This window comes from Thalassophryne amazonica, chromosome 15, assembly GCF_902500255.1.
Source record: "Thalassophryne amazonica chromosome 15, fThaAma1.1, whole genome shotgun sequence".
Taxonomy (NCBI): Eukaryota; Metazoa; Chordata; class Actinopteri; order Batrachoidiformes; family Batrachoididae; genus Thalassophryne; species Thalassophryne amazonica.
In genome coordinates this window covers 27,289,523-27,302,506 of record NC_047117.1, presented here as the reverse complement: position 1 = coordinate 27,302,506, position 12,984 = coordinate 27,289,523, and the positions used below count along the sequence as shown (strand labels likewise).

The 12,984-nt window shown below is 40.8% G+C and overlaps 1 protein-coding gene across 4 annotated transcripts in view; it reads left to right on the top strand.

The window, feature by feature from the left end:
- The first annotated feature begins 1,690 nt into the window (after positions 1-1,690).
- Positions 1,691-12,984, top strand: part of LOC117525900 (arachidonate 15-lipoxygenase B-like) — a 33,411-nt gene continuing 22,117 nt past the window's right edge. Inside the window, exons 1-5 of one of the 4 annotated variants that reach the window (XM_034187845.1) lie at positions 1,691-1,772; positions 2,029-2,204; positions 3,067-3,271; positions 3,395-3,476; positions 12,271-12,393. In XM_034187845.1, the coding sequence (XP_034043736.1) occupies positions 2,052-2,204; positions 3,067-3,271; positions 3,395-3,476; positions 12,271-12,393 (563 nt within the window). In that variant the 5' untranslated portion in view covers positions 1,691-1,772; positions 2,029-2,051. Of the gene's footprint in view, positions 1,839-2,028; positions 2,205-2,796; positions 2,929-3,066; positions 3,272-3,394; positions 3,477-12,270; positions 12,394-12,984 lie in introns of those variants that run through there. The other 3 variants (XM_034187844.1, XM_034187846.1, XM_034187847.1) reach the window with 3 other exon arrangements.

Genomic DNA, 12,984 nt, shown 5'->3' with positions numbered 1-12,984 from the left:
GTTCAGTGGTGCTGCTTAAGCTAGGTTGCGTTGGCTTTGCTGATTTGATGTAGCTTTAAATGCTAAACTTAAACACTTTAATAAATAGTAACGGTTTGAGTAGAACTTTTGTGTGTGTGTGGGGGGGGGCCACATATATGCCCACCATAGCCAAGAACAAAGAGCTGTCTAAGGACACCAGGGACAAAACTGTAGACCTGCACAAGGCTGGGATGGACTACAGGACAACAGGCAAGCAGCTTGGTAGAAGACAACAACTGTTATGATTATTTATTAGAAAATGGAAGAAACACAAGATGACTGTCAAGCTCCCTCGGTCTGGGATTCCATGCAAGAGCTCACTTTGTGGGGTAAGGATGATTCTGAGAAAGCTCAGAACTACACAGGAGGACCTGGACAATGACCTGAAGAGAGCTGGGACCACAGTCACAAAGATTATATTAGTAACACATGATGCTGTCATGGTTTAAAATCCTGCAGGGCAGCAAGGTCCCCCTGCTCAAGCCAGCACATGTCCAGGCCCGTTTGAAGTTCACCAGTGACCAGCTGGATGATCCAGAGGAGGTATGGGAGAAGGTCATGTGGTCAGATGAGACCAGAATAGAGCTTTTTGGAATCAACTCCACTTACCATGTTTAGAGGATGAGAACAACCCCAAGAAAACCATCCCATCCGTGAAGCATGGGGGTGGAAACATCATACTCTGGAGGTACTCTTCTGTAAAGGGGACGGGACAACTGCACCGTATTGAAGGGAGGATGGATGGGGTGATGTATTGCGAGATTTTGGCAAACAACCTCCTTCCCTCAGAGCATTGAAGATGGGTCATGGCTGGGTCTTCCAGCATGACAATGACCCCAAACACACAGCCAGGGCAACTAAGGAGGGGCTCCGTAAGAAGCATTTCAAGGTCCTGGAGTGGCCTGGCCAGTCTCCAGACCTGAACTCAATAGAAAATCTTTGGAGGGAGCTGAAACTCCAAACCTGAAAGATTTGGAGAAGATCTGTATGGAGGAGTGGACCAGAATCCCTGATGCAGTGTGCAAACCTGGTGAAAAACTACAGGAAATGTTTGACCTCTGTAATTGCAAACAAAGGCTACTGTACCAAATATTAACATTGATTTTCACAGGTGTTCAAATACTTATTTGCAGCCGTAACATACGAATAAATTATTTTTAAAAAATCATACATTGTGATTTCTGGATTTTTTTTTTAAAGATTATGTCTCTCACAGTGGACATGCACCTAAGATGAAAATTTCAGACCCCTCCATGATTTCTAAGGGGGAGAACTTGCAAAATCGCAGGGTGTTCAAATACTTATTTTCCTCACTGTACCTGTAGGCCTCCTGCAAAAAAAATAAATAAATAAAAAATAAAAAATATCTGGCAATTTGTGGAAAAAATAGTTATGTAAATAGAGTTACCACTTTTGGATAAAAAGACTTCAATACTTAATCACAAATATGGATCAGTCAGTTCAATGTTTTAGTGTCATTCTCATGTTCTTCATCAGTGGGAAAAAGTGACAGTTGAACTGCCTTTGGGCATCATCACATTAACGTTTCTCATTTCACATGTCTGAACATGCTCTGCAATTCTTGATATTAGTAATAACCGTCAGATGGGTTTTGTGTAAGTCACATGAACACATCGCTGTGTACTTTTGAGGGACACTCCTTGAGGGACGCTGTGTACTTTTGAGGGACACTCCTTGAGGGACGCTGTGTACTTTTGAGGGACACTCCTACAGATGTGAACATATAAAAAGTAAGTGGAATGTTTACCAGATACCGTATTATCGTCAGATCTTCTGAGTTTCACAGGCACAGAGAGGTAAGAGAATTACTTCAGTTTGAGATGTTAATGTGTGTAACACAGTATCATAAAGACAAATAACAGCATGAATTCTGTTTTGTTGTGCACTATTTCCTAGGATACCATTGTCTTAAAGGATTTCTGTGGTGGGTGTTTATGTGGTTCTTCTCATCACTGTGAATAATTGTTATTAATGTTTTCTCACCAGGATTCATTTTATCCAGGGTGAAAATGTTGCTTTATGAAGTGACTGTATTTACTGGTAACCTGTCTCTGGCCACCACTTTCAACAACGTCTACATTAAGCTGGTGGGCACCGACGGGGAGAGCGATCGCACATGGCTTGTCTCCAGCAAAATGCTTGCAGGTTTCTTCAGCGGAGCAGTGAGTTTGGAATATGTTTTTCTTACTACAACTTGTCCCTTCATAACTTGTAGGACAGATAAGTTGTGACAGCAACTGTCATGATTTTACATTAAATATAGCTGCAGTCAGGTTACAGAACTTTGGACAGTGAGACAGTTTTTAGTCATTTGACTTCTGGGATTGAAATACAACATTCAGCATGTGCTTGCAGTTTAAGATTTTATTCAAGTGATCTGATCTAGAAAAATATCACATGTTCCATTTTGGAAATACAGCCATTTTCTTACACAGTCCCTTCATTTTTGGGGAGTAGGTCATCAATCTGATGTCATTATGCAACTGCTGAGTGAGCATGTGCAGAAAGTTCCACATGTGGAGAATTGACTGACGACATTTTTTCAAGTATTCTCTTTTTTAAAAAAAATTTGGTGTTCAGAAGTTATTTTTTCCAAAGACATATCTTGAATATAGACACACGGAGTGGGGGTATATTCGGTTCAATATAGACTACCTCAGCTTATCTCACTTGATACAGTGCAGTCGTAGGAGGGGAAATCATTCATTCATTCATTCATACACTTTCTATACCCGCTGATTCCAGTTAAGGGTCACGGGGGAGCTGGAGCCTGTCCCAGGCCGGCATCAATTTGGAAGTATCACAACATCTGACGGTCACCGCAGTTGCATTATGTGGATGAACAGGAAGTCTTTGGTTGATTGCTATCTTCAACCTCACCATTACGTCAGTAAATCCTCCACAACCTTCTGCACTGTAGCTTTAACACTAATTACTGAGACATGGATGTGACACCTCACCTCTTGGTTGTTAAATGTGCTTTCTTCTTCGTATCTTGGATATTTTCCACTCTCATTACTCCAGGTGACAGTTTTCAAAGTGTGGTGCCCTACTTCGCTTGGCAAGCTGGTGCTGATCGAACTTGACAAAAAGCAACTGCCTTTGTTCCCAGAAGATTCTTGGTTCTGTGCCAAGGTGGAAGTCAGATCTCCAGAGGGACACACCTATACCTTTCCTGTCTACCAGTGGATCGCAGACAGTGAAGTTCACTATTTTCGAGATGGAAAAGGTGTGGAACCTGTACAATTTCAATGGCTGTAGAATGCAGGATGCAGTCCTCAAGCTTATAGACAAACATTGAACTAATTCTTGATCATTTTGGTTTTCATTGTGCGCCTTCTCTTCTTTAAAGCTCTGAAAATCTTTGAAGACAATCATAATCTTGGAAGGTACAGTCGGGAGAAGGAGCTGAAGCAGAGAGCAGAGGTCTATTGGTGAGGATCTCACATCCAAACTGTACACTTTGAGATATTTGAATGAATAACAAGAAAACACCATGGGGGGTCATTCAGAAATTATGCAATGCCTTGGGGGGGGGGGGGGGAGTGCAGTACTTTGTTATGGAATGTTACATGGGTGGGGGGGGGCAGTATGGCCAGATGTTACAAAAAAAGAATCTGTATTTTACAACAACCACAACTTTTATTGTGCAAGGCGTCAGACAGGAATTAAAATTTAGTAATTAATTAAAATTACAATATTTGCCAACAAATTGCACGGTCACTGATACAGTGTCATTTAGAATATACAATATAATCTCTTTGAACAGTCTCCAGGTACAGCAAAACCATAATTTGAGTAATTAACTTCAGGCCTCCCACGGCAGACAGCACACCAACAAACGTATATTGTGCAAGGCATCACACAATAAGACAGGAATTAAAGTACACAGTTTTTTGAAACAAATTACAAGGTCAGTGATACAGAGTGTCACTTATGAAAAAAATGAAGGGAGAGGTAAGATCAGGTATGTAACAGGGAGGGGTGTGTGTGCCTGTGTTACAAGGTGTTACAGCGGGGAGGGGGTGTCAAAAATAGCCTTTTTTTTGCATTATATAATTTTTGAATGGCCCCATGCAGGTCTGCAATGGTGTACTAATGGGGATAGTGTATGAATATGAATTCTTACACACTTTAATGTTATATTTAGAGAACAACTAGCAAATTACCCGTCCTTTGGACGGTGAAGAAATAGTCTACTAACCATGAGTCACTGACCCAGAAAAGTGTGCAGCAGTATACTGAGACAATGTGTTAGCTTTCAAAAGAAAGCTTTCAAAGCACCACCTAGTGTATACTGAAGTATGATGGGAATGACAGATTCAAATAAGTTATAACAATGCACAAAATTCAAGGCAAGACTGGAGAGAAAGTGTAATAAAAACAAACTGATATTTGTTTGCAATAATTAAGAAGAAATGCTTTCACAAAACTATACTGTTTTTATGCTTTTTTGGGGGGAGGGGGCCTGCCTGAGCACTATTTTCAGCTTCAAAACGGGGCCCATAGTGCCTGAACCATAATAGCTGGTGCAAATGTGATGGCAGATTTGGAATCTGTGGATGTTTTGTCCTAGAAAACATCTTCACATAATTTTCAGTGACCTACCTTGATGAGATATGGACGAAAAAAAGCAGTGCTCAGTCACAATGCATTGAATATCAAACATGGAAACTGGGAGTTCGTGGGGTTACTTCAATTGTTCGTTCTTAAGAATATGTTTTTTTATGTGTATTTGAGTGTTTAAATGGAGGAATAATGGCACTTTTTTCTTTACATTTTATCTTTTCAGTGGCAGCAAGGTCTATTATAATATATATTTTTTTATAATGGCTAAGTGTGTAAGAATGACAACTTGGAATGTAAATGGACTTCAGAACCCGATAAAGCTTAAGAAATGCCTAACATACCTGAAATCACAACAGACTCAGGTGGCCTTTATACAGGAAACACATTTGTCAGACTTAGAGGTACTTAAATTAAGGAGGGATTGGGTTGGGCAGGTGTTTCACAGTTCATATACAAGGAAAAAGCAGGGGGTGGCTATTTTGGTGCACAAAAAACTTAATTTTTCTATTATAAAAGAACAAAAGGATTCAGAAGGAAGAGTGATATGTGTGGAAGCTAATGTTAATGGGGTTAAGGTTAATTTATGTAATATCTACGCCCCAAATATAGAGGATGCACATTTTTTCCATAAAGTAAACAAAATAATGGGGGGCTTGTCAGGGGATCATACAATAATTGCGGGAGATTTTAATCAAGTTTTAGATGTTGCATTAGATAAGACCACCTTCACCAGAAATAAACCAAAAGAAAGAATGGCTATTACACTAATGATGGAAGATCTTGGACTAGTGGACATATGGAGAGTAGTCAACCCGAGAGAGAGGGAGTATACATTTTATTCACATAAACACAAATCACATTCTAGAATTGATTACTTTTTAGTAAGTAATAATCTGGTTGGGAATGTATCAGATTGTATAATGGGACCAACAGCTTTAACTGATCATGCGCCTGTGCACCTGGGAGTGATTTTGGAGCCAGATCTAGGTAGAAGGGGTAGATGGAGATTAAATGTGTCTTTGTTGCAAAGCCCTGAATTTCTTAAGTTGCTGGAAGATGAGCTGAATAGTTTTTTCAAAATTAATATAGGCTCAACAGAAAAGATTGTAACAGTTTGGGAGGCATCAAAAGCTTATATGAGAGGGCAGATTATTGCTTATGCCAGCAGACAAAAAAGGGAACATTCAAAAAAGATAACATTGGAAACAGAACTGAAGGAACTGGAGAGGAAGCTATCAGCACACTATTCAGATGATACATTGAAACATGTTTGTGACCTAAAATTACAGATAAATGAAATATATAATAAAAAAGTTGAATATGCCCTATTTAGATTAAACAGTAATTTTTATGAGCATGGAGAGAAAACAGGTTGGCTGTTAGCCAGGCAGCTTAAAAAGAAAGAGGCTAGTTATACAATACCTGCTATTAAAGATGAGAACGGGATACTAAAGACCAGTACTAGTGACATAAACAAAGTCTTTTTGACATTTTATAAGAAACTTTATGAGTCAGAGGTAGTATATGATAAATAGAGGTGTGACAAATTATTTTCTAAATTTCATTTGCCAAGATTGACAGAAGACCAGCAGAAAGGTTTAGACAGTCCTATAACAGTGGAGGAGGTGAAAAAGGCCACATCTGTAATGAAAGTAGGAAAATCACCTGGATTAGATGGGTTTCCATCTGAATATTATAAAAAGCTAACGGATAGACTGGCTCCTGTTCTAACTGAGGTTTACCAAGAGTCCTTTTCATCGGGAAAGATGCCTGACACTTTTAACGAGGCTTTGATTTCGCTTATTTACAAAAAGGATAAAGATCCTACAGATCCAGGTAGCTTTAGGCCAGTGAGTTTGATTAATGTCGATTGTAAAATATTGACTAAGGTTATTGCCCTAAGAATGGAAAGAATATTGCCAAGCCTGATTCACTCGGATCAAGTTGGCTTTGTGAAGGGAAGAACTTCATCTGACAATGTCTGAAGGCTCTTACATCTTATGTGGACGAGTAGAAATAATAGCACTCCAATAGTGGCTTTATCATTGGATGCTCATAAAGCCTTTGATAGAGTAGAATGGAGCTTTCTTAAATATACTGTTAGAGCATTTGGGTTTGGCGAGGGATTAATTAGATGGGTGAGTGTTATTTATTCCGATCCAAGGGCGGCAGTTTTAACAAATGGATTGGTATCACCATTCTTTAGATTAGGGAGAGGGACAAAGCAAGGGGATCCTCTCAGCCCTCTATTATTCATATTATTTTTAGAACCATTAGCGGCCACTGTTAGAAACGATAAAAGCATCAGGGGAGTAATCCACGGTTCAGAAGAGCATAAAATGTTTCTGTATGCTGATGATATTTTGCTCTTTATAAGAGACCCTTCCTCTTCAGTTCCAAAGGTTTTATGCATAATTGACAAATTTTCAGAGTTATCAGGCTATAAAATAAAACTCTGCCACATGGGGTGTGCAGCCAGTACATTCTGAGTGCCGGTCCCAAGCCCGGATAAATGAGGAGGGTTGCGTCAGGAAGGGCATCCGGCGTAAAACAAGCCAACCCAACTATGCAGACTCAGAATTGAATTCCCATACCGGATCGGTCGCGGCCCGGGTTAACAACGTCCGTCACCAGTGCTATTGCCCAACAGGGTGCCGGTGGAAATTGGGCTACTGCTGGGTGAAGACGAAGAAGAAGAGGAGGAAAACGTTGCCACGAACAGCGGGAGAAGAAGAAAACTAGAAGGGTGGAAATGAGAGTGGGGACTTTGAATGTTGGTAGTATGACTGGTAAAGGGAGAGAGCTGGCGGATATGATGGAGAGGAGAAAGGTAGACATATTGTGTGTGCAAGAGACCAAGTGGAAGGGAAGTAAGAGCAGGAGCATCGGCGGTGGGTACAAGTTGTTGTGCCATGGTGAGGACAGGAAGAGAAATGGTGTTGGAGTCATTTTAAAGGAAGAGTATGTTAAAAGTGTGTTGGAGGTTAAGCGAGTGTCTGACAGGGTGATGAGTGTGAAGTTGGAAATTGAAGGGGTGATGATGAATATCATCAGTGCATATGCCCCACAGGTAGGTTGTGAGATGAAGGAGAAAGAAGATTTCTGGAGTGTGTTAGATGAGGTGGTGGAGAGTGTGCCCAAGCATGAAAGAGTGGTGATAGGAGCAGACTTCAATGGGCATGTTGGTGAAGGGAACAGAGGTGATGAGGAAGTAATGGGTAGATATGGTATCAAGGATAGGAATGGGGAAGGACAGATGGTAGTTGATTTTGCAAAAAGGATGGAAATGGCTGTGGTGAATACCTACTTTAAGAAAAGGGAGGAGCACAGGGTAACATATAAGAGTGGAGGAAGGTGCACACGGGTGGACTACATTCTTTATAGGAGATGCAAGCTAAAAGAAATCACAGACTGTAAGGTGGTAGCAGGAGAGAGTGTCACTAGACAGCATAGGATGGTTGTTTGTAGGATGACTTTAGAGGTAAAGAAGAAGAAGAGAGTGAGAGCTCAACAAAGGATCAGATGGTGGAAATTGAAGGAGGAAGACTGTTGTGTGAAATTTAGCGAGCAGGTGAGAGAAGCACTAGTTGGAGGGGAAGCAATTTTGGACAACTGGAAAAGTATTGCAGATGTGGTGAGGGAGACAGCTAGGGCAGTACTGGGTATGACATCTGGACAGTGGAAGGAAGACAAGGAGACTTGGTGGTGGAATGAAGAGGTCCAGGAAAGCATAAGGAGAAAGGGGTTGGTGAAAAAGTTTTGGGATAGTCGGAGAGATGAAGAAAGTAGACAGGAGTAGAAGGAGATGTGGTGTAAGGCGAGAAGAGAAGTGGCAAAAGCAAAGGAAAAGGCATATTGCGAGCTGTACAAGAAGTTGAATAGTAAGGAAGGAGAAAAGGACTTGTACCGATTGGCCAGACAAAGGGACAGAGCTGGAAAGGATGTGCAGCAGGTTAGGGTGGTAAAAGATGCACATGGTAATGTGCTGACAAGTGAGGAGTGTGTGCTGAGAAGGTGGAGGGAATATTTTGAAGAGTTGATGAATAAAGAAAATGAGCGAGAGAAAAGGCTGGATGATGTGGTGAGAGTAAATCAGGAAGTAAAAGAGATTAGCAAGGAAGAAGTGAGGGCTGCTATGAAGAGGATGAAGAGTGGAAAGGCAGTTGGTCCAGATGATATTCCAATGGAGGCATGGAAATGTTTAGGAGAGATGGCAGTAGAGTTTCTAACCAGATTGTTTAATAAAATCTTGGAAAGTGAGAGGATGCCTTAGGAGTGGAGACGAAGTGTGCTGGTTCCTATTTTCAAGAACAAGGGTGATGTGCAGAGCTGCAGTAACTACAGAGGCATAAAGCTGATCAGCCACAGCATGAAGTTATGGGAAAGAGTAGTAGAAGCTAGGCTTAGAAAACAGGTGAAGATCTGTGAGCAGCAATATGGTTTCATGCCGAGAAAGAACACTACAGATGCAATGTTTGCTCTGAGAATACTGTTGGAAAAGTACAGAGAAGGACAGAAAGAGTTACATTGTGTGTTTGTGGACTTAGAAAAAGCTATGATAGGGTGCCAAGAGAAGAGTTGTGGCATTGTATGAGGAAGTCTGGAGTGGCAGAGAAGTATGTTAGGGTAGTGCAGGACATGTACAAGAATAGTGTGACAGCGGTGAGATGCGCAGTCGGAATGACAGACTCATTCAAGGTGGAGGTGGGATTACACCAAGGATCAGCTCTGAGTCCTTTCTTGTTTGCAGTGGTGATGGACAGGTTGACAGATGAGATCAGACAGGAGTCCCCATGGACTATAATGTTTGCAGATGACATTGTGATCTGTAGTGAGAGTAGAGAGCAAGTTGAGTCTAGTCTGGAGAAGTGGAGATATGCTTTGGAGAGAAGGGGAATGAAAGTCAGTAGAAGCAAGACTGAGTACATGTGTGTGAATGAGAGGGAGCCCAGTGGAATAGTGCAGTTACAAGGAGTAGAAGTGGTGAAAGTAGATGAGTTTAAATATTTGGGGTCAACTGTTCAAAGTAATGGAGAGTGTGGTAGAGAAGTGAAGAAGAGAGTGCAGGCAGGGTGTGGGTGGAGAAAGGTGGCAGGAGTGATTTGTGACCGAAGAATATCAGCAAGAGTGAAGGGGAAAGTTTACAAAACAGTAGTGAGACCAGCTATGTTGTATGGTTTAGAGACCGTGGCACTAACAAAAAGACAGGAGGCAGAGCTGGAGGTGGCAGAGCTGAAGATGTTGAGATTCTCTTTAGGAGTGACAAGAATGGACAAGAATAGGAATGAACATATCAGAGGGACAGCTCAGGTGGGACGGTTTGGAGACAAAGTCAGAGAGGCGAGATTGAGATGGTTTGGACATGTGCAGAGGAGGGACCCAGGGTATATAGGGAGAAGGATGCTGAGGATGGAGCCACCAGGCAGGAGGAGAACAGGGAGACCAAAGAGGAGGTTCATGGATGTGCTGAGAGAGGACATGCAGGTGGTTGGTGTGACAGAGGAAGATACAGAGGACAGGGTGAGATGGAAACGATTGATCTGCTGTGGCGACCCCTAACGGGAACAGCCGAAAGACAAAGAGGAAGATCAGGCTATAAACTGGCAAAAGTCAGAAGTTTTGCCAGTGTCAAAGAGATGTCTCCAACCTCTTCTTTCTCCATTCCAGTTTAGGTGGGTTCCAGTCGGAATGAAGTATTTGGGAATTAGGTTATGTTCAGAACTGACAAACATAAGTAAATAAATTTAGAGCGGTTATTACAAAAATTGAAAATTAATTTAGATAAGTGGAAATTGCTGAATTTTACTTTGTGGGGAAAAATTAATACTATTAAAATGTTGGTTGCTCCTCAATTTAATTATATATCAATGATGATACCAATAACAATAGGTAACATTTTTTTTAAACGATATAATTTATTAATTAGGGATTTTCTTTGGAATGGTAAAAAAGCAAGAATTGGAATAGCAAAACTCACAGCTTTGAGGGAATGTGGAGGGCTGGCTCTTCCGGACCTGGAATTATATAATCTTGCATTTGAAATGAATAAATTATCTAATCATTGGAAAAATGAGCAACCGGAGGTAGGGTGGATTAAACTGGAAAAGGAAATTGCGGCCCCATTTAATATTATTCAATTGCTTTCCCAAAAATCTACAAATTCAATACAACATAATCCAATCATACAACATTCACAGTGGGCATGGGCAAAGACATAAAATATTACGAATCTCTCCATACAAACGGACCTATTCTTCGGTATGGAATAACCCGTTAGTGCGTATTGGAAAATCTCCCTTTCTGTGGCGGAAATGGCTTGAACAAGTGGTGCACAAAATAGAACATCTATATAGAGAAGATAACTTTATGTCCTTTAACATGATAAGAGAAACATTTAATTTGGTTGATAAAGGGGACTTCTGGAAATATTTACAGATTAGGAGTAGCGTGGGCTCAGTGTTTGGTTTAAATCAGATACAGAACGAGAGTACATTACAGGATTGGTTGAATAGGCCAGGTACTCAACAAACAGCGTCAATGTTTTATAAGAAACTTTTGGGTAATCGAGGAGCACTTTGTAATGGCTTAAGATTGACCTGGCAAAGGGATTTACAAATTGAAATTAGTGAAGAAAGGTGGAGTAATATAATTTCAAATATAGGCTGGGCAACTAGAGATGCCAGAAGCAAGTTTATCCATTACAAAGTGATACATCAATACTATTTTACACCGTCAAAGCTGTTTAAAATGGGACTACTTCAAAGTAATGTTTGCTGGAAATGTGGCATTGATATAGGGACATACCTGCACTGTCTCTGGGAATGTCCATTGGTCTTTCCATTTTGGACGGAGGTCATTAAAAATCTGGAAAAATGGACTGGGATAACTATCCCAGCAGTGCCACAATTGTGCCTGTTGGGGGATAAGTCCTTCTTGTCCCCTTCATCTACGAAAAAACTATTCAGATTTTTGATGGCTGCATTTATAGTGGCCACCAGATCAATTCTATGGATTTGGAAGAGCCTGCATCAGCCTAAACTTGAGGACTGGATTACACTGATGTCAGAGACTGCGGCTTATGAGGCGTTCATCTCCAAAGTAAATAAGGTCCAGGATAAAACCAGCAAAATCTGGTTATATTTCATGTCATTTCTTAAAGAACAAGACTCTGCCATCATCAAAACACCATGACTGTGCCACTGATTATTTTACACATTACATTTCAATTTTATTTATTTTTTTATTAACTTTTTATTTGCTTTGCCTTTTGGGTTGTTATAAGCGGTTGCTTGTGTGAAAAAGGAAAATTAATAAAAACTTGAATGACAAAAAAAAACAAACAAAACATGGAAACTGGGCGGCTGCATACTCGCTGGGCGAAAATGTCATCTGGCAGAAATTGGTGGTATATCACAGATCAGCAGTTCGAATTAACCACAAAATGTGGGCAGTTAAGGGAATTTGTGAAGGAGACATGATGTGCATCCATAACTAGAGGATATGGGAAGATCGAGAGTGTAGAGATGATGTGTGAGGTGAGCAGATCCAGAGAACAATGAGGACAAAAAAATGGGACCTCTCATGCTTAGTATATAGACATTTTCTTTCACCTGTTTAATGCTCTTCACCAGTTTTCTTTTCTCTGGTTTCTTTTCCTAGTTGGGATGTTTATAAGGAGGGGATACCTCATTGCATCAAAACGGAAGGTCCACTTTCATTGCCATATGAGGTCCAGTTCTCCTTCACCAAGACAACAGAGTTTTTCTTCACTAAAACTTCAGGGTAAAGTCCTTAGCTTCTATCACACAGCCGGAGCATCTCAAGGCAGCCCACACAAACACGGGGAGAACATGCAAACTGCACACAGAAAGACCTCAGGTGGGAAGCAATCTCACGACTTTCTTTCTGTGCGGCAGCAGTGCTAACCACTCAGCCACCGTGCGGGTACATGCATGCCTTATGATGGCACAAACATCTATACACTTCATGGTTGCCGTTAACATTGATGTGATCAAGCAGAGCTCTGTCATGGGATATGTTACAGACAGTGCATCCAGAAAGTATTCACTTTTTTATTACAGCCTTCTTCCAAAATGGATTAAATTAATTTTTGACTCAAAATTCTACACACAATACCCCATAAAGACAATGTGAAAATGTTTTTTGGGGATTTTGCAAATTCATAAAAAATAAGAAATCACATGTACATAATTATTCATAGCCTTTGCCATGAAGTTGAAAATTGAGCTCAGGTGCATCCTGTTTCCACTGATCATCCTTGAGATGTTTCTACAGCTTAAGTAGAGTCCACCTGGGGTAAATTCAGTTGATTTGACATGAGGTGGAAAGGCACACACCTGTCTACATATAATG